This window comes from Alligator mississippiensis, chromosome 8 (assembly GCF_030867095.1).
Source record: "Alligator mississippiensis isolate rAllMis1 chromosome 8, rAllMis1, whole genome shotgun sequence".
Lineage (NCBI taxonomy): Eukaryota > Metazoa > Chordata > Crocodylia > Alligatoridae > Alligator > Alligator mississippiensis.
The window spans coordinates 74,626,262-74,646,896 of record NC_081831.1 but is presented as its reverse complement, the minus strand read 5'-3'; the positions used below and the strand labels follow the sequence as shown (position 1 = coordinate 74,646,896).

The 20,635-nt window shown below is 39.4% G+C and overlaps 1 protein-coding gene across 5 annotated transcripts in view; it reads left to right on the top strand.

The window, feature by feature from the left end:
• MTM1 (myotubularin 1) overlaps window positions 1-20,635 on the top strand; it is a 50,784-nt gene that overhangs the window by 22,816 nt on the left and 7,333 nt on the right. For all 5 annotated transcript variants that reach the window (XM_006271284.4, XM_019492775.2, XM_019492777.2 and 2 more), the window contains 8 exons: window positions 1,414-1,524; window positions 2,620-2,721; window positions 12,081-12,164; window positions 13,742-13,891; window positions 15,646-15,834; window positions 17,462-17,647; window positions 18,874-19,080; window positions 20,199-20,291. In XM_006271284.4, coding sequence (XP_006271346.1) covers window positions 1,414-1,524; window positions 2,620-2,721; window positions 12,081-12,164; window positions 13,742-13,891; window positions 15,646-15,834; window positions 17,462-17,647; window positions 18,874-19,080; window positions 20,199-20,291 — 1,122 coding nt within the window. The remainder of the gene's footprint in view (window positions 1-1,413; window positions 1,525-2,619; window positions 2,722-12,080; window positions 12,165-13,741; window positions 13,892-15,645; window positions 15,835-17,461; window positions 17,648-18,873; window positions 19,081-20,198; window positions 20,292-20,635) is intronic.

The following is a 20,635-nucleotide window of genomic DNA, read 5'->3' as shown; positions in this document are numbered from 1 at the left end:
TTGCCTTCTCTACCACTAAGTAATCCTCCAAAAGTAAAAGTTATTCATTTTAACTATAATAAACACATAAGTAAATGCACTGAATTTCAGTGACTGGCTTATACTTCTCAGTATTTTTTAGGGTGTGGATAGTAACATAACATGATGCAACAACACTTCCCATTGTTACTCTTGTGATTGAAACAGTTACAATTTTCTACAAAAACAAGATTTTCCTTGTAACTACAATTAGGAAGAGATAAATAGTATGAAAATGGAATGATTTGAAGACTAGTAACATTTAAGCATAATTAGAATTATCTTGCCCTATTGAATATCAGTGGCTGTTATAGAACAGTGGGGGGGGCAGTCTTTTTGGCAGGCATGCACAGGGTAAGCAGTACCACTCTGATTCCCCTGCCCTTGTCTGATCCATTGCTATGATTTCTCCTATCTGCCACTGTTCTTCCTGCTCCCTGCTATGTCAAACAAGACTGTTGCATGTGGCACTTGTGCTGCAGATTGCCCACCCTTGTTGCAGAAAATATAGGTGGGTGAAGCAGTATAAAATTCATAGGCTGCTCTTTTGCATAACTTGTTATCAAATTTAAGGTTTTAAGTTCCTAAACAGAGGTTGTGATCTTACCTGTTTGATTTGATGGTGAAAGCTTGGCAATATTTAGATACAAAAATGGTGGGTGTATCGCTCCGCTATGTTAATCTATAAAACAGTATTTTTTAAACTGTGAATAGAGGAGTAACTTATTTCTTTAGAGGATTTAATGAAAAGATATTGTTATTCTTATATTATAAAGATTGTGTTTTAGCCTAGAGTGGTGTTCAGTTAATATAGCTAAACAGTTCTAGAGTTTAATAATTATGTGATTTAATTGTAAAAATCTTAATAAATAAAGCTCTACCACTGTCAGGTGAAGTTCCCTCAGTTTGTGCTTGTTTATGCCTCTGTAAGATGAAAACTATATGTTAGTTTTACTTTTCTCAAGTATCTGCCCAGCTGTTTATTTTAAAGATTAGAATAATTGAGCTGCTATGTAGCTTTTTAGTTAACTCATATAGGATATACACCTCTGTTAACGTATCTGATAATCTCATTTCACTTTCCTAGTGAATTGCTGTCTGACATGTTCAGGAACAAAATTTGGTGAATAGTCTTTCGATAACAGTAACTATAGTACACCTGGACAAATGAAAAACATTTTCCTGATTAAACATCTTGAGAAGTTAGTTTCTTAGTTTGTGATTGATATGCACTGACGTAGTGATACTGGAGAAGGGAGGATGTCATCAAGTCAGTGTGGGCTTTACATTGAAAGGTTAAAGCAAGAAACACCTTTTCTTGTTTTACTTTTAATCGCAACTGAAATCTGTGTGAAACTAAGGTACAAAATTTTCATATTTATTTCTTCCCTACAGGAGTCAGTTGTGATATTGGATGTTCCTTTGGGTGTAATTTCAAGGATTGAAAAAATGGGAGGAGCTTCAAGTAGAGGCGAGAATTCCTATGGACTAGATATAACTTGTAAAGTAAGACTTGCAAGAATTCAATAAAGGGAGAAGTCCTACTTCTCACTTATGCCCTTCATTTATATTTTCTAGAATTAGGCACAACTGCATTAGATCCAAGAGTTTTTTTTCTTTTTGCTGCTTGCTTGCCTGAATCTGTAGTAGTACAGACTAAATGTACTTAAGGCCCAAATTGCCTTATTTGCTCATTATTCTGCAAGAAGAATCTTACAGGCAGCTTTTTTGGATTGTCCAAGAAAATAATGTACATAAAAGGGTTCTTCTGTTGTGTCCAAATGAGTTGAATAGTGTTATGTAACATTAGGCAAAAGATTTTGTATTTTGTATAGTTTGGGGCTGTTTGGGCTTTAATCACTCCTTGTACCTATAATTATTTTATTTTATGGACCCTAAAAGTCAGTTGTCTGTTATTGTGTACTTTTTAAAAGACCCATCAAGTACCTTTTAAAAAGGGTCACATAGTTACTGTATTCACTTTCATTGCCAGTAAAAGGGTCTTATCTTTAGAGGCATATAACTGACTTGCAAAACGTTTTTTTCCTCTTAAGAATGTTGGCTATACAGAATGCTACAGAAAACGTGGGTTTAGGAGGATTTTTTTTTTGGTAATCCAAGACCCTTGTGTAAGCCTGGACTGGAATATCTATGCCACAGACTTTGTTCTCAGCAGTTACATGTACAGATTTCTTAATTTCAATGTTAGTCAAGAGAAAATGGCTGGGGACAATGTAGTCTAGACAGATTGTTGGCAGAGTATTCGCATTGGAAGCACAGAGTAACTCCCAACCCACACGTATTCAGTAACCCATGAGACTTGCTAGTGAATCAAAAACTGTCACTTCTTATGGCTTACAGCCAAAGTAGAGGAAGAGCAGCAGTATGTATTTGGGTAAAACTCTTCTTTCCTATTATATGTTAGCTATCATCTTATAAAATTTCTTATTTACAAATAAAGAATTCCTAACCCATAGTATAAGGTGGAGGGCCTAAACTGAATGGTTTTGTATCTTTTTTGCATATGTTATGTAGAAAGTATTCAGAATGTACTTGCAAAGTACCTTAAGGATTTTTAAAAAGTAATTTTTCTCATTTTAGGATATGAGAAATCTACGGTTTGCACTGAAACAAGAAGGTCATAGTAGAAGAGATATATTTGAAGTCCTTACAAAATATGCTTTTCCTCAGTCTCACAACTTGGTAAGTTAGCTTAACTTTACTCTTTAGGACACTTAATTGCATAATTATTTTTATATTTCTCTGTTAATTACTGGACCTGGTGTAAGAAACCATGACTCCTAAAAAGAATCATTGCCATGACCCCATGTTTAAAATAGACTGTACAGAAAAATCACATTATTTAGGATTCATTTATCCCAAGAGCTTATGCCTTTTCCTTTCTTTAAAATAATTAACTTTCAAGTATATAAAAAGTTGCCAAATCTTTGTACTCTAATTATTAACAGTTTCAAATTTCCTATGACCCATACAATTCATTTCATGTAAACCTGAGATTTATCAGTTACATCTCTCCTGATCAGGTTTATATGGTAGCACGTACGTTATCTTATTTCTTGAAAACATTGAATTATCGTGCAGTCTCAAAAGCAGTCAAAGTGAGGCTCTTGACAATTGCCATTTAAGAGAAGTAGGGATAGTAAGCAAGGTAATCAGATGATAATACAGCACTGAATTTGTAAAGGATTGCTACAAATGACATTTCATTAAAAAGTTCGGAAACACTGAAGCTAGCGAACCAGGGTTTTTTTCTCTAAGTTCAAGAATCTTCATGGCATGTTTAGCAGATCAGTTTGACATATTTCAATAAATGTTTCATGTTGTCTGGTGTGAAGTTTAGTTAAACTTTTCTTTATTTTGTTTGGATTAAGTGTATAAGCAATATTAAAAGGGTTGTAGGATTGGGTTTAAGGTGTTAGATCTTAAGGAACTTTTCTCAAGCAATTTTCTTAACTATTTGGTGTACACAAAATCCCACAGAGAAACTGATTGCATATCTTGATTTTGGTTGTGGATTATAATTATGATTTTTAAATTTGCAGACGATGATTTCATATTGCATTAGGACAAATGTGCCAATTTACATACTTTTTGCATGTAACTAAGCCTGCCAGTTGTCTCTCTTGCTGATTACATATAATTATGGGAATAGTATTAAAGTACAATAAATTGCCTTTTATTAAAATCAGCCTTTGAACTTTAACTCTTCAAGTTAAATGTTGGGCACATATTACAGGAAAATATAATGTGTTGAGACAAATTGCATGTCTACAAGTATACTTGCATCCGTTACTGCATTCTGGGCGCTGATGGATGTGGGGGAACAAAAAAACCCCCAAAAACATGCCTTACCGGAAGCAGCGAGTTACTTTAACGCAGCTCCACAGTGCCTGTATAAATCAGGCACTTCAGCAGGCCTTTTTGGTGCTTTTATCTAAAGCTGATTCAATTAGCTGTTAGGTAAAAGTACCAAGAAAACCCCATTAAAACACCCAGTCTATACACATTGGGAAAGCCGGGTGCAGCTAACACACTGCCTCTTCTGGGCATGCGCTGGGCTTGGCGTGGGAGTATGCCGAGTTTGAAGTAAAGCGACATTTTTTGTTTTTATTTTTTTCATGTCTGCAAGCAGCCTTTCTTATGCTTAGTGTCGTTACTCTTTCCATTCTAAACAGCCGTCTGTCACATACTGAGGCCTTTCTTCTTGTATATATATTTCTATAATTAAAATTTGAGTTGGCCCCTTCTTGGATTCCTTAGTATTTTGGCTGCTTTGTTTGCCTGTGTGACCAAAAAAACCCCTTGGAACCTTTTTGAGTTAGGATATCCCTTTTCCATGTATCCTGTGGTTGAGTCTGAATGCAAATGAATCCATATTATTTATCTATTAAAGCTACTGATTCTGAGATGTACCTTATGCAAACAAAGTATATCAAGCGATGACACTGTCACTTTATTTACAAGACATAAACTGCACAGCATATATAAAAATGGAAAAGGAAATATAATCCCATTACCAATATTATACATGCTATTAGAAAACTTTTCTCCAAGAAAAGAGAAGGGAAAAATTCAAAGAAATGTAATACAGATTCATAGTAGTCAGAGATTAACAGGTGGCTTGAGTTGCCTGTATTAATGCAAGTATTAGGCTGTTATGTGAGTGTGAATAACCACTGTATGGTATAGACCTAATTATTGTGTTCTGTGCCTCTTAAGTTAGAAGTTCAATGATCGTTTATCTGACTATTGTAAAGGTTCAGTCTGCTGTAGTACCTGTTTGTCCCCTCTGTTCTGTAAAAATCTGCCTGGCCACTTTGTGAATTTTTACTACATTCATCTATAGATACACAAACCTGTAATTTTAGAGCAAGGGTCAGCAGTCTTTTTTGCTGGCACAGGCTAGAGCTTACAACACAGCTGTTGCTGCGAGACAGAAGCTCCTGCCCCATCCTTCCCTTCTGAGTGGCTGGTTGCCTGATTCCCAGCCCCTCTGCAGCAAGGGTAAGCTCAAACACTGCAGAGCCTGCTTTGCAGTGGAAGAGAGCACTGCAGGGCAGAGGCGCAGCATGGTGCAGCTTCTTGAAACAGATCTCTGCAGGCCGGATCTGACCTCTTTGTGGGCCAGACTTGGTCACTGGGGCTTCCTATACACATTCTTGTTCATGTTCTAATTAGAACGGTTCAGTGTTGTTCCACCGTTACATGTATTTAAGCCCCTGTATATCTTAAAATGGCCAGGGGGGTGCATTACCTAAACCTTGTCAAAGTGAGGTTTAGATGAAGCATCCTGCAGCTGTTTTTAAACATGTGGGGGCTTAATACATGTGACCAGTGAGCCATTTTAATTACAGCAGCTCTCTGAGAACTGCTTTAAGTAAAATATACCCCCCCCCCCACCCCTCAGTGTGCCTCCCCTCACCCCTGAGCATGTGTATAGGCAGCCTGGGTGTTTACTTACTGAATCCAGGACATACACAGTCCAGTTTTCTAGTAGTGACCGCAGGCATAACAGGCCATTACCGCATCATAAAAAGTGCCTCTCCCCCTTCTCTGAACCCCGGCACTCTGCACCTTCCCATTTCCTAGCTCTGGTATCAGGGAGGGCAGAGCAGTGGAAGCAGTGTAGGAGGTGCTGGAGGCTCACTGCTCCTGAAGGAGATGTTGCATCCTCTTCTTTTTTTATGCTATTGGTAATGCCTAGTCATTTAAGGGTTCTATCTTCCTGGTGTGTAGTCATTTATTAATTGCATTTTTACATGCTTTTCCAGAGAAGGTTCAACTATGGCTAATTTAGGACCTTTTGTGCTTCTTGGTTGAAGTCCTCATGGAGATTTTACTGAAACAGTTTCAGCCCTTTGACCAATTAATTTCCTCGAAAGAGGGTTAATTGAAAATTCACCTCTTTAGAAGTTTAGTTCCAAATTACTGGCCTTTACTTGAGTTCTCATAGGAAATAATGTAAGGAAATTAAATGGAAAATGCAGTGCATCAAACACTGTATTGAGTATGGTCAATAATTGCCTGTTTTATGGGAGCAGTGAAAAAACTTACCTGGATTGTGTTTCCACAGTTGTAACATCTGAGACAGAGCAGCTCCCTTCCCTTCATTGGTTTTAATGACCTGCTTGCTATTACAAATGGCATATTGAATCTGAAGATCAATTCTTACTCTTTGAATTTTTACTTATTTCTAATTTTAGAAATAAATACTTAGCTTGGTTGATTTGAGGCTTTATTTGTGTGTGTGTGTGTGTGTGTAAGGGGGCAGGTGTTATATACACACTTGAGTTTCATAAATGCCCCATGGTTTATCACGGGCACTGGGTGCCCATTGGACATGTTTCATATATTCTATTTAATCAACCAAGTATGCACACACCTTGTTCATCTGTTGCAATTTTTTGTCTTGTTGAAGTATTTTAATGATGTTAGCAAACTAGCTGCTTTTACTTGTTTGTCATGCATTAAAATTTATAGATGGTAGTCAAAGCAGTGTGTTGAACCTGAGGAATAAAGAGGATATTTGGCTAACCTTCAGTAAGCATAATCTCTTCATGGACACATTTTCACAGCTATTGCTGTAGGGCTTTTATAACCAACATAGCAGAAAAGGCTGTTTCCCAGTTGGAAAAAATCTTAATTTATTACTTAAGTTTTAGGACTTGCTGTTCTGTGTATGTTGGCAGCCTATAGTATCAGAGGGGGTCTCTGCTGCGAAGAAAGGAACTGAGCACAATTGAGAAAGTAGGTCACCTGCTTGCTTTGGCAGGTCTTGACATTATTGGTGTGGGTTTCAGATTCCCTGCTTTGGGCCAGCTATTGCGTAGAAAGCACACAGACGTGTCATCTTAGCTCACCAGTTACTCCTTGGGGCTTGCATGTTTTCCTAGGGTTAAAAAGCTGTAAGAGGGAAAACTGGGTTGCTTCCAATATGCAGTGGTTTTGGTTGGTTTAGTGTCAAACACAGAATTGGGCTTGAAGTGACTAAGGGATCAGAAGAGAATGAATGGGTAATGTTTCAAAAATCAAAACTGTGTATAAGATCTTAACACAGAGACCAGATTTCCGTGTCTCAGGGGGACTAAGTGGGGAAATATCAGTCCAGTGATTACATTGGCAAGGAGGACAGCATGCCTTCTTCTGTGTTGCATCTTTTTGGCCTGTTCATGCTCTGCTGCAGAGAGGGACTTGTGACAAGTACAGGTGCGGGGTCTAAATCCTAGCATAGAAAAGCAGTTTATGATACCATAGGGGAACAGTTTCTCTAATATCAAAAGAAGAAAAATGGAAAACTGAAAGATGTCTTGCCTTATGTTGCTGTCTGTGCTCTCCCTTAGTGTCATCTCTCTGTCTCTCTCCATAAGCATGTCTGTATATATATATTTTTACTGGCGTGACCATTTTCTAAATTTTGCGTTTTACACTTTTCTTTCTCCAAAAAGCAACGAGGCCAATGCGTTCTGTTTTTCTTCAAACTAAAGGTAACATTTGAACTGCACCTAGGTGAGTACAGGTAAGGTTCAAAGACTTTGCCTGTCCCTGTGAGCTACCCAGCTCCATGTGAAAACTGACAGGTTGGGAGTCCTTTTGCTACTCCAGGAAGTGTAGAAAAACTGTCTCCTAAAAGCAAAGGTGTGATAGCTCAGGCAAATCCACATGAGCAGTGAACTTTAAGCTAGTAAGCTTGGGGATTGCTGGCATAGCCTGGGCTAGAAGCCCCAGTAATTAATTACCCAAGGTCATGGGCTGGCTTTGCAACTTGCTGTTGGACTCTAGGCTGGCTAGTTTGGGAGTGTTTAAATGAGCTTCAGTCACACCTCTGACGGCAGCATAGACATGCTGAGTTCAGCACGGCCTGTGGGAGAAGCTATGAAATCAAGGAGACAGTTGGGCGAAGAGGGTTGTTGTGCAGGGTGTGGAGGAGAGGGATTGGTAATGGGTTCTGCAGGGTCTTCTCTTGATTGCTGAGTAACTGGGCAGTTCTCTCTCTAATTGGGATCCTGAGTTTGAGTGTTTCTTTCCTGGTTGGCAGCAGCATAGAATCAAAGAAAAGCATGCTGGAAGGGACCTCTTGCGGTCATCTGGTTCAACCCCCTGCTTTTGGAATGACTTACAGTGCTAGTTATACAAATTAAATTATATAAAATCATTATATCAAAGTGCAAATGTCCTTATTATAGCTGGGGTGTATTAGCCTTCAGCCACGAAACTACTTTCCTTCCTGACAGTAGCAGAATTAGCTGGGGTTGGAAGCTAATTCAGTACACTATGCTACTTGGGCCTAGAGTAGCTATGTATTTAATGCTTACGGGACCTTGTCTAGTCATGCCTAAAGGCCAGTGCCTCCTCTTCTCTTATAAATTGAGTGGCAGATAAAATTGTTTTTCCTTGACTAATCAGGCTTGTAAAGGCTCGTATTATTTGCCTATCTTAGTTGGCACTACAGCATTTCTGATTTCAAGTCTCCCCAAATCTCTGAGTTAATATGAATGCTTGCAGGAAGTCATGAGAGTTTCTGTATCAAGGTGAATTCTATAGCCCACATTTTGGGCTTTACCATATACAAAGTTCATCTCTGTGGCAACTTTTGGCACACCTGCTAAACTTTAAATTTTGCATAAATCCTATAAAAGCACTCTAAGCCCTTTCTGTTGAGGACTCTTACTGACTGACTAGTAATTTTGATGCGTAATAATTTAACCAGTTTAGGACTTCAGTCATTATATAGACTGCTGTATCGGAAACCTTGCACACCTCTGTAAGAATGGATGAGGGATGCAAATCTGTTTTGGATCATTACCCCCCATAACCATAGTATCTGTGCTGAGTACCTCTCTCTATAATGTATTTTTATTTATATTGCACATGTGGTGAAGAACAGTGCTATTGTCACAATTTTATATGGTGTACCAAAGTACAGAGGGGCTAAATGATTTGTCCAGGCAGGGGTGGATTCAGGTGAAGTGTAGCAGCATGGTCTTCAACCCCCCTCCCCTTAGCTGTGTGCTGCATGTCCTGTGAGCTTTACGAGCTTACCAGCTGCTATGCCCAGGGTCCCTGCTTTCAAGCACCTCTGAAGCCTGCTGCTGTTTTTGCTCTTCTCTTCCTCACTTTCCCCATCCAGAGCTGCAGTCCTTCCTTCCTACTCCCCTCTTTCCATTCCACTACATTGGTGGGGTAGGAAGAGGGCAGGAGCGAGGGAAGAGGAAAGAGTGGTAGGGCAGTTCCTGTCCTGAAATGCTCTGGCCAGATCCTGTGCCTGTAAGCTTTGAAGCTCACAGCACATGTGGAGCTCTGGCAGAGCGGTGCTGACAGGGGTGGGAAAAGTCCAGCTGGCAGGCTGCATCCAGCCTGTGGCAGACTCCATTTCCCAACAGCCCTGCCATTGCTAGACCCAGCCCTGCTGCCTGGGCACCCCAGTGCACCCACCGTGAGGGGCAGGATCTGTGGCTGGGTCTCCCCTGGGGTGGGGGAGGTGGGGCTGAGGAGACCTTGGGATTTTGAGGTGGTGATAGTGCAGGGCTGGGGCAGAGCCATGATGCATTGCCCACGCCCCTGCGATGAACATGGGTTCCTAGGGCCGGGACACAGGAGCAGATCGTGGTGGTCCCATGCTGTCACTGCCCCAAGATCCCAGTTCCGGCCCCAAAGCAGCTCCCTGCCCAGCCACATGCCTTGCCCGCATGGCTTCTGGCCAGTCTCCACGGGGACCCTGGGAGCAGCAGGGCTGTGAGGGTGTGGGACTGCAGAACCAGGACTTGGCATCAGCCCCACGCTGTCACGGCCCCACTGCTCTTGGGATCTCCACGGAGACTGGCCCAAAGCTGCACAGGCAGGAGCTGCTGGGAAATGGAGTCTGGCCACGACCCAGGTATGCCATTTTCCCCACATCTGGTCTAAGAGCTCACTGGCATCCAGGATCACAGCAAGAGGTTGCAGCCACCCACTCCCTTCACCGACCGGTGTGGCACATGCACAAAGCGCTGCGCATGTGCCACACAGGTGAAGGAATTGTGGCTGCACTCCCCTCTCCGCAAACTGGGATCCACCTGTCCAGAGTCGCAGAGGTTGTGGGGCAGAGCAAGAGTTGAACTTATTCTCCATGGTCCAAGTCTGCTTCTCTCCTGTATCGCAGTTGAAAATTATCTCCCTTATAAAGATACTGAGGTGCTTGCCTTCAGTAACTTTTATGCTGTAGCTGTTCTTTCAAAGCACCTGTTTTTAACAGTGCCTGCTAATATTTCTGTGCTTCATGGGTGGGGGGAGGAGAGTTATTTGCCATTACACCTCACTTTCAAGTCTTTTATAAATGAGAAATCTAATTGTTGAGAAATAAACTGGGATGTGAAGAGAACTATTCAGTTTTTGACACTAAGATTTCAGGGTTGAATTTCCCTGACACCTCCACTCTCCAGCAGTAAAACATCAATTACATATTTAGGATATCACAATACTGATATACTTCTAGTAGAGCTGAGAAGTCTGTAGGTACACTAATATTTGTAGGAAGTCACTGATGTGGACTGAAAGTTACTTACATAACATAAAGAACCATGATTTAAAATCAGTTTAAGATCTGTGATAGTATTGAGGGGATTTCATGACATGATCTGTAAACCATTTTGACTTCATTTGCTTTAAAAAACTTTCCACCAATTTTAGTACAACAACAGTGTAAGGGTATTTAATTTTCAGGAACAGTTAGGTTTTAATTAGTATGCAAAATGTCTGATCTTTATTTTGCAAGTGAAAAACAGAAAAGGAATTCATGATAGGCGAAGTGGCAACTTTGTTTTCAGCATTTGTTATGAAAGTGGCAGGCTTTTCGTTGAACAACAGGTTGGTGATGTATAGCATATAGAAAGGATGAAGCCAACAAGTTAAAAACAGAAAAAGCTTTGTGAGCAAGGATTGGCACTGTTTCCAGGTGCATTTTCAATACTCCAGTTTGTTTTGCATATCTGCTGCTATCCTCTTTCTACTTTTGACTATAAGAAAGAGTGGTAAAACATTCCCTAAATATGACTAAATTGAGACATCTTACAGTCCTTTTATGAAGTTTCATCTATATGTCTAAACTTTTTACTGATGTCATGTTATATCATTAGTTAATTCTCAGAGCAATGATAAAGGTGGATGTTGAAGTTCAGTGTAAGCCTGTGGGGGCTTTGAGAGGGAAAAGGCAAAGTGTATATTTGACTGTACCTGGATCTATAGATTCTGAATGGATATACCAAGTATGAAACTTACCTCTCAAAATTGACACTTTTTGGAAACATTTTTTCTGTAAAATGCTCTGTTTTTTCATATTCCCTCCCTGCCCGTAAATCTTATGATGGGCAGTGCTTAAGTTCATCTGCCTGTACCTGGTGGTTTTAATTGAGAGAGATCTCAATTAAATATAAAATTATCATTTAGCTTTTAGCTCTTTGGGGGAGGTGCAGGAACCATCTTACATAATAACCTTTTTTTTTGTAAATAAAAATTATGGAGTCTCTTTCAGCGTGTATTAAAACTACTGAAATAGACTACTACAGCAGAACTTCAGGTGTCCTAGAAATCAGCCCTAGCTCCGGCATTTGTCCAGTGTTTTCACTTCTGCTCCATGTCACGAGTAACAGTGGCAGCTACAGTTATTGAGGAGTTTAAGGGTAGCTATTTGCTTATGGTTGAATCTGAAACTACTGGAAATAAACTAGACTTTGAAGTAGCTAAAGAAATCTTCACCTGGCTTGGCTTAAACATTAAACAGTTGTTACCACTTTCACTCGCCTCGTTTTCACTTGTTTTGCGTCCTGAATGTTGAAAATGTGATTTAAAACTCAATTGTCATATTTATTCTAAGTTTTTTATTAAAGGCTTTGAAAAACCAGATTACAAGTTCTGTGTATTGCATTTTGTTACACTCTGGCTCAACTTTGAATGGATCATGAAATGGTGTGGCAACTTGAACTGATCCAGTTTTATTTGGTACATGAGTTTTCTTCATAAACAAATTTGGTTAGAATTGTGTGATTACTTTTTTTTTTTTCTTACAGCCTTTTTTTGCATTTGTAAATGAAGAGAAGTTTTCTGAAAATGGTTGGATGGTTTATAACCCAATGTCCGAATACAGGAGACAAGTGAGTTACTGTTGCTATTTTATAGTGCTTCTGTTATCTGAGACTTACTGTTTTGAAACGCATACAAAAAATTAAAATCCATTTATCAACTTTCTTCTGGGCTACGATGTAGAGCAGGGACTAGAGGAGAAATGTGATTAAACATTAAGATAGATGCTTCAATGTGTTGTTTATTTTAACACTTAAACAGAACTGAGTAGTAAGGTGGCTCTGTACTTTGAAGACAAATTTATAATATAAACATTATAACTTACTTTAATAAACTTACTGAAGAATTAGCTGCTCTGTTATAGTCATTGAATGTAAAATAAAGATGACACTAGAAGTTTGTCTCCATTACAAACCTTTGAAATGCAAGGTTTATAAAATCAGCTGTAAAAGTTTTGAGATCAGCTGAAATCCCTACCTGCAATGAGATCTGTATAAACCAGATTAAAAAAAAAAATCCTTAAATGTTCTCACTAGGATTCTAACTGGATATTTAGAGCCCTGTCCTAAAAGCTGTGGGGGTGATGAACATGCACTTAAAATAATTATACAAATTTGATCCATTCTGGTACTTCCAAAAGGTTAAAAATCTGTTTTTCATGGCTACTGTATACTTTCTTTCAGTAGTTATTTATTTTCAGCTCGGTATTTGAATTGCTCTTTGTAGCATGAAAAAAAAATAATGGCCACAAAAGAAAGGATATGGTGTATTTAATTAAAAATGCACGCTTATAAGTTAGGTAAACGCCCTCTCAAGATGGCTCCAGAGATTCTTTTATGGTATGGTGTACATGTAAGTGCTAAGTACATTGTTTTTAAATCATGTTTACCCAACAAGCCATAACAACTGTCTTGGATTTTTTTCCTTGTAATTTTTCTGATGGGCTAAGGAGTATCCAGATTCATGCAGCATCTGTTTGGTCCAAGGTTTAGAGGCCCAGGCCTAAAGAAAAGGTAAAAACTCAGACACCCACACAAACCCCACTCTGAGTGTGTATGTGTGGATGGGGAGCTTGTCAGCCCCTCTCAGTTCCCTGGTGGACTACTTGGGCTGTGCTGTGATACGGTGATCCATCAGCAGTCTGCTCAGCTGAGAGGTAGTTTGTGTTTCCTATCTAAGCAGGAGCCTCAGCAAATGTTTTTATTTGTTTTAAATGAGTATAAGGCTTAAGAGGGGTGGGGGTTCAAAGCAGGCTTTCCTCTTTTTTGGAGCTATGCTTTTTATAACTTTTCCCTCCTAGGCCAGGTGCAAAGGCACTTTTCTAGAGGGGAGTGGGGGAGATGTTTTCTTTCCCTCCTGCACCTTAATTATTTAAATATTTTTAAAATGGTTTTCTGCTCATTTGACTGTTAGAGTTGTAGAAATTGCAATTTGGTGTGGAAATTAGGGCTATATGTTTGAGAGCCTGTTTTTTAACTATATTGTTTAAAACCATCAGGAGAGTCCTGTTCTGTGTGGTCCTGTGAACTTCTAAGCTTCCGTTGCCACCATGTGGCTGAAATAGCTTGTAAAAGTACAAGTACAAAGAGCAGTTTATAGAGACCTGAAATACTAGAGTAACGTGTACTCTTATCTGTGTGTTTTTAAGGGCTTGCCCAGTGACCGGTGGAGAGTAACTTTTATCAATGAACATTACAGCCTGTGTGACACATATCCATCACTTTTGGTAGTCCCATATCATGCTACAGAAGACGATCTTAAGAAGGTTGCTGCATTTAGGTCCCGAAATAGAATTCCAGTAAGTATTGTAGACAGCAGAGCTTGCCTTAAAGAGTAATTGCCACTAAGCATACACATAAATGTGACCTGTGGCATGAGGGGCTCTGTTTTTCTTTCAGTTGGAGTAAAGTAACTTAAATGGATTGGATTACTTAAGTGCAAGCCTGCTTGCTAGGTCCACCACAGAAATATTTCCCATCCCAATTTTGTTTCAGTTTCCCTTTTCAAGAAACAACTGTCACCTTTGCACATTCCCTTTTCTTGATAGAGCATGAGCCTTGGGCCACCATCTGTACTGTTTTGTGAACCGACTATTGTTGGATGCACTTAAGAATTGATGACAAATGTTACCCTTCTCATTTGCATGGAAACCACCTGGCAGTTGAACACAAGTCTCAAGGTCACTCCTCCTAAAGCCAAATCTCCTGCATGGTGTCCAGATTGAATTGCCAGGCTTTTTGTAGCTTTACAAAATTGTCAGCTCAGAAAATTCAAATAAAAATAAAGTAATCCTATTTTGACCTATTTGGGTGCATTTTCTAAAGTTAAACTGCTTTGTGAAGAAGAACATCTTTAAATATTAACTGGCAATCACAGAATAAATAAACTGTAGCTGTATATTGGGGCATTAAACTTCTATTTCAGTATGTACCATTTTGACTAATCCCTGTGGGGTGTTTTTTTTTACTTCCCTTTTTATAATTTAAATGTGCATCCATGCACATGCAGTCATGTTAAAAAGAAATGCTAGACCAGGCTTAGTGATATGCTGAAGTTACCAAATTGACTCACTGTTAGGTTCCCTCCCCTATCTTCCAACTTTAACTGGGTTAATCCTAGTGCTAGGCTGTATGGTCTTCCATGAAATTTGATCCTTTGGGCAGGGAGTCTTAATTTTATTTTTCTGCTATGAAATAGCTCTTCTTTCCCATCTCCATGCAGTGTAGCTCATTGATATAGAATTGAGGATTATGTTTATTTTTGACGGTGGGTTATGCTGTTTTCCTGGGGGCCTGACTCTATTCCTTAGCCTGTAATATTGTCAAGGTGACTGAGAATTCTCTACCTCATTGGTTTTTAGGGCAAGGTGAGAAATGTTATACCTAGTTTCAAAGGTTTATCTTACTGGTTTCTCAGACCTTGAAAACAGTTCACCTCACCATCCTCTTTATTGCCCCCTTCCTAGCATGTTTGGCTTCGTGGAATAGTGAAGGAGATGTACTCTGTACTGCAGTTAACTCCCACATGCAGAGAGGATTGAGAAATGGAAGGCATCTGTAGCAAGGGGAAACCCCCCCACAAAATGTCAGACTTATGACTGCAGCATAAATTCTTAAAATCATGGAAAAATGCCAGGCTGTGAAGCTGCAGAGTCCTGGGGCCCTAATTGAAATGTATGGGAATAATTCATGATCCTGAATTACCGTTTTGAGCCCTTGGATAATTCATTTGGGCATCGCTGCATTTGTTTATAATCAGGATTATTTATGCAACCTCACATGGTAGAAATAAACAAAGCAGAATTTCTTCATATATAAATTGGAATGAGATATATATGTGTATAGTCATTAATAGATTTTGTAATGTCTTTGCTTCTAATAATAGGAGTTGATAACTCTTAAAATTACAACCATACACACCCTAAACTTTTAAGAATTTATTTCACGTTAATGAGGTCCAAACATGTGAACCTTCATATTAACTAGTGTGCTTTAATTTGTGACACTCAACCATGTAGATTGCTTGCTAATATTTTTTGGGGCATGTGACTAGGTGCTGTCATGGATTCATCCAGAAAATCAAGCTGTTATTATGCGCTGCAGTCAGCCTCTCGTAGGTATGGGTGGTAAACGGAATAAGGATGATGAAAAGTATCTTGATATCATCAGGGAAGCAAATGGACAAATATCAAAACTAACCATCTATGATGCAAGGCCCAATGTAAATGCAGTAGCTAACAAGGTAAGTAGACATCTTAATTCTGTTTCCAGTACAAAAAACAGGCAATTTCCCCAAGTGCACTGCTTCTAGCTATGGAGCTTCTATAAATACTTAATCATTGTGTTGTTGTTAGTTTAACGTGGCATCAAAACCAAGGCCAAAATCCACAAAAGGATTTAGGTGGAGTTTGGGTGGTAAGTGAGAATATGATCCACAGAAACCTCATCTCAGCCCATAGTTGCCCGAGTGTTCGCCAAGTTCCCCGGGTGCTTTGAATTCTGTCTAGGTGGGTATGGAGTATCTGTGCGCTTATCTGATAGGGGACCCTGATCAGGGTCCACAAACTAAACATCTTTGCACCTAGATCCCATGAGGGGTCTGGTTCTTTATGTAGTGATGTTAGTGCACCCAACAGGCTGACAGCAGAACGCAACAGCTACGGCCACTTTCACTCAAACATGGCTGAAAGAAGGATACAGGGGCGGTCCACTCATCTTGGAAGTGGTAGACCTGGGTTCTTGGCATGAGTAAATTCAAACCCACATCTCCCACCTCCCATGAGACTGCCTGAACCATTAACCTACAGACATACCTATAACTCCACCACTCCTGTTGAAATTGTGCCCTGGGACAGGGCAGGGACAGGGAGAATGCACATGATTCTGTAGCCCGTGAGAAAGGAGACCTGGTTTCTAATCCCTGCTCCAAACACTATTTTATATTTTGCATTAGTCCTTGGATAAAATGCAGAAGCTGTTCTGCAAGCAGGGACTAGCAGTCAGAACTTTCCTCTAGCAGATGAGCGAAGTGCTAAAGTTGGAGAATTGTGAGATTTCAGATACACCCCTCTCTTCAACATTTCTTAATGCTTATCTTTGGTGTTCTCCTATTCAACGTGCTGGCCATCATGAATCTCATTTGGAGGCATTTAACCCTTTTCCATGCATTATATTGGGAGCTATGGCTGTTCATTCCACTCTAAGTCAGGTGTTTAGAAAATAGATGGGTGATGGGTACTTGGCCTCCCCTGCCCCCCCCCCCCCCCCCCCCCCCCCCCAAAAAAAAAAACAGGCATCCATCTAGCACGGGGTGGGGGGGGCAGCCTTTTGCTGATCTAGGCGAGAGCTTGCATCCTGGGCTTCTGTTGTGGGCTTCCCCCTCTTCACCACCTTCCAGTGTCAAAGTAGCCTACACTTACTGTCAGGTATCCAGCCCACCTCGGGGAAGATAAGCATCACGGGCACAAGAGAGTAGAAGAGAATGCTGTGAAGTGGATGGGTGGCTCAGAGGTGCAGCTGTCTTAACCTGATTTTCCCCAACAACACAAAACCTAGATTAATGGGGTTGATTTGGATTTGGTGCATCACGTACCTTGTTAAAAAGCATAGCTTTGGAGCCAGTCACCTATGCAAATATAGGTTTATGGGAATTTTTTAATACTTCTTACAGCATGCATCTAAATGCCTAAAGAAAGAAACCAAAAAAAGCCAAGGCAAAATAGTGTTTATCTAATGTAGTCACCTGTCAAATTGTCTGCTAAAATGTTTTGCATGGTGTAGACTCTAAAACCTCTCTTCATATTAAAGTATTGTTCTAATACAGTATACATGACTATTCAAACTAAATTTTAAAATTGTTTGCTTTTTAGGCAACTGGGGGAGGATATGAAAGTGAAGATGCATATCCCAATGCAGAACTTTTTTTCTTAGATATTCATAATATCCATGTCATGAGGGAATCTTTAAAAAAGCTGAAGGACATTGTTTATCCTAACGTAGAAGAATCTCACTGGTTGTCAAGTCTGGAATCAACTCATTGGCTAGAACATATCAAAGTGAGTTTTTTGGGGTTTTGTATTTTTAATGAACAGTTTCTCTAGAGTAGATTTGTCACAATTTATTTTGTATAAGATTTTTCTTTTTATTTCATTTTTAGAGAATTAAACTGCATTAATATGCTATATTTTCCATAACTGCACTGAAGAACATTATTGTAGTTGCAGAATTGCAGTGTCATAAAAGCATCCTGATTTGCTCGTTGGAAGTTATGCAAAACTGTTTTTGAAGTATCAGAGTTGCTGTCTCAGATCCTACTTCCTGAAAGAGATGATAGTTTTAATGAAGAGCATTATTTATATATGCCACACAATGTGGAGTACATCTTATTGACATACATGGCTTTGCAGTCTGACTAATATCTAATAACTTGTAGCTAGTCGTAAGTGTCTCATGCTAGTGGCATTGTTTTAGCAATCATAAGTGAAATGTATTGCTTTGAATGTTAATATACCTTGCTTTTTGACAGGAGGAAGATAGTGCCCCCAGGTAACTGCCTTTTAATCTGTTCAATAGTCACTTGTTTAATAAACTATCAGATAGATATATCCTGGGTTGCAACAGAAAATACAGAGAGAAAACTGTAGCATTTGTCTACAAGTTGAGCATGGTAATTCTAATTGGACAGAACTTTTAATTTGATTTCCTTTCAAAAGTATAAGGGACGTACTTCCCTTTGTAATGGAATTGAAATAGGTGTGTATTAATGATCATGCTTCTGGCTGTATTTTAGTACCCTTTATATTTGTAGATTAAATATGAGCTTGAAGAAAGTATGTGTTCCTATAGTAATTACTCCTTAAATAGAATTTCTAATTTCAGCAAATAGTTGCAAAAATAGGAATATCAAAAGGATGCAAGCCATAGAGATCGAACTGAGTCATTTGAAACATATAACTTTTTAAAGTAGGCACATCCCATTGTAGATCATAGTGTCTTCCTCTCTGAAGATACAGCTTTCAGTCCAGATTTATTTTTTTAGCTACTTATTGTGAGATGAGTTAGGTCCCCTTGTCTGTTAGTAAAATCAATGTAGTCTAGTCTGGTTTTCCATATTTATAGAATATTTTTTTCCTCTGCTTCCAATTAAAAAACAAACAAAAGATCCCTTCTCCCACTTGCTCTTCCTCAACTCTGGTTAACCAAAATTATAAGAAATCATGTGTGTTGGCTGGGATAACAGCACTGATCTCTTACATTGTCTGACATTTGTTTCCTTTTCCAGCTTGTCCTGACAGGAGCTATTCAAGTGGCAGATAAGGTGTCCTCAGGGAAGAGCTCTGTGCTGGTACATTGTAGTGATGGTTGGGACCGAACAGCACAACTAACGTCTCTGGCCATGTTGATGTTGGACAGCTACTACAGAACAGTTGTGGGTTTTGAAGTTCTGGTACAAAAGGAGTGGATCTCTTTTGGACACAAATTTGCATCGGTGAGAGTTAGGAAAAAATAATAGCAGGACTGATGCTTTATGAACATTACAGGAAGTGTTTTCAACCTTCCAGTTGCCCAGTATTTCAAGGTTTGAACAATTCTTCAAACAGCCTGAAGTGATGAAAAATAAATTAGCCACACCTGAGCAGAATGATCCGCTTTTGAAGCCATTCCATAGCAAGTTTTCACTTCAGCAAGACCCATAGTTTGTCACCTTCTTGTTTCCTGTTTCAGGTATGGAATGGCTACTGTTATAGTGCTTTTAGGGGGTAACGACGCAAAAAAATAGAAAAAGTCCTCCAGGGATTCAGCCTTCTGACTACAGCTAGTGGACTCGCATTTGTCACAAAAATTGCCAAGGTGCTTCAAAATGATCCCCATAACCGAGGTACTTCTTTGAAGTGCTTCCTTTTGGAATGCTTCAAATTACTGTACTCGCCTGAGTCCAAGACAACTTCAAATTTAAGACAACCCTCCAATGATTTAAATTCTACACATGGAAAAAATATAAAGTTGTTATAATTTTCCCATGTATAGAATCTAATTATTGGAGGATTGTCTTAAATTTGACCCTCCTTCCCCCTGCTCCTCCCCCCTCCACTGCTGTGACAGGATGAGTATTGGCAGGGGGGCAGGCAGTCAAGCAACTTTCCCTCTGTTGCCTGTCCCCTCCAACATTTGCCCCCCAGCCTCGGCAGTGCCTGGATCCCCTGGCACCTACCCCTTCCTGCATGGTGCCTGCCTACTTAGGAAGTTCAGTAATTAATAGGCCATCATCCCATATCAAAGCTTTCTAATTGCTGAAGTCTCAAGCAAAGCTATTCTATAGCTATTAGCACACTAAAGATAGAATATTAGGGCAGGAATTCCAAAAAGTTCTTGGTTTTTTGAACTAATGCTTTGGTTCTGGATCTCTACCATTCATAAATACTTACTGCTCCTCTCCCATCAACAAAGCAGTTTGACTGGAGCAAGTTTGTAGTATCACTCCTCACCCAGGTCTGCATTATGGATTTAAAATCGCTGCATTATATTCATGTTAAACCTGTATTTTGACTTCTATTTTAATGGAATTTGCTTTTTGACTAATACAAGATTTGCATTGTTGCATTTCAGAGAATAGGCCATGGCGATAAAAACCATGCTGATGCTGATAGATCACCTATCTTTTTGCAGTTCATTGATTGTGTCTGGCAAATGTCTAAACAGGTAGGTTGTATTTCTCTCTCAAAGGTGGTTAAAATCCAGCAAATCAATATTATTTTAAAATAATCTTTAATTAAGAGCCCAAATCCTCAAAGTATACTACAAGTGTTCTCTGATCCGGTAGCAGAAAGTAACACAGTTGCATTGTGTTCAAAGTTAACCCTCTCCTTTTTTTTCCTTTTTTAAATAACTAAAAATTAATCTGCTGGCTTATACTCTTGATCATTAACTAATTATTCATGCATAAAAGCATTGTCCTTTGTCATATCTTGAATGGGTGCTTCCTTAGGAATATTTGGAATAGCGGCAGATTGTTGCATTTATTTTGGTCTTATTTTAGAGTTAGT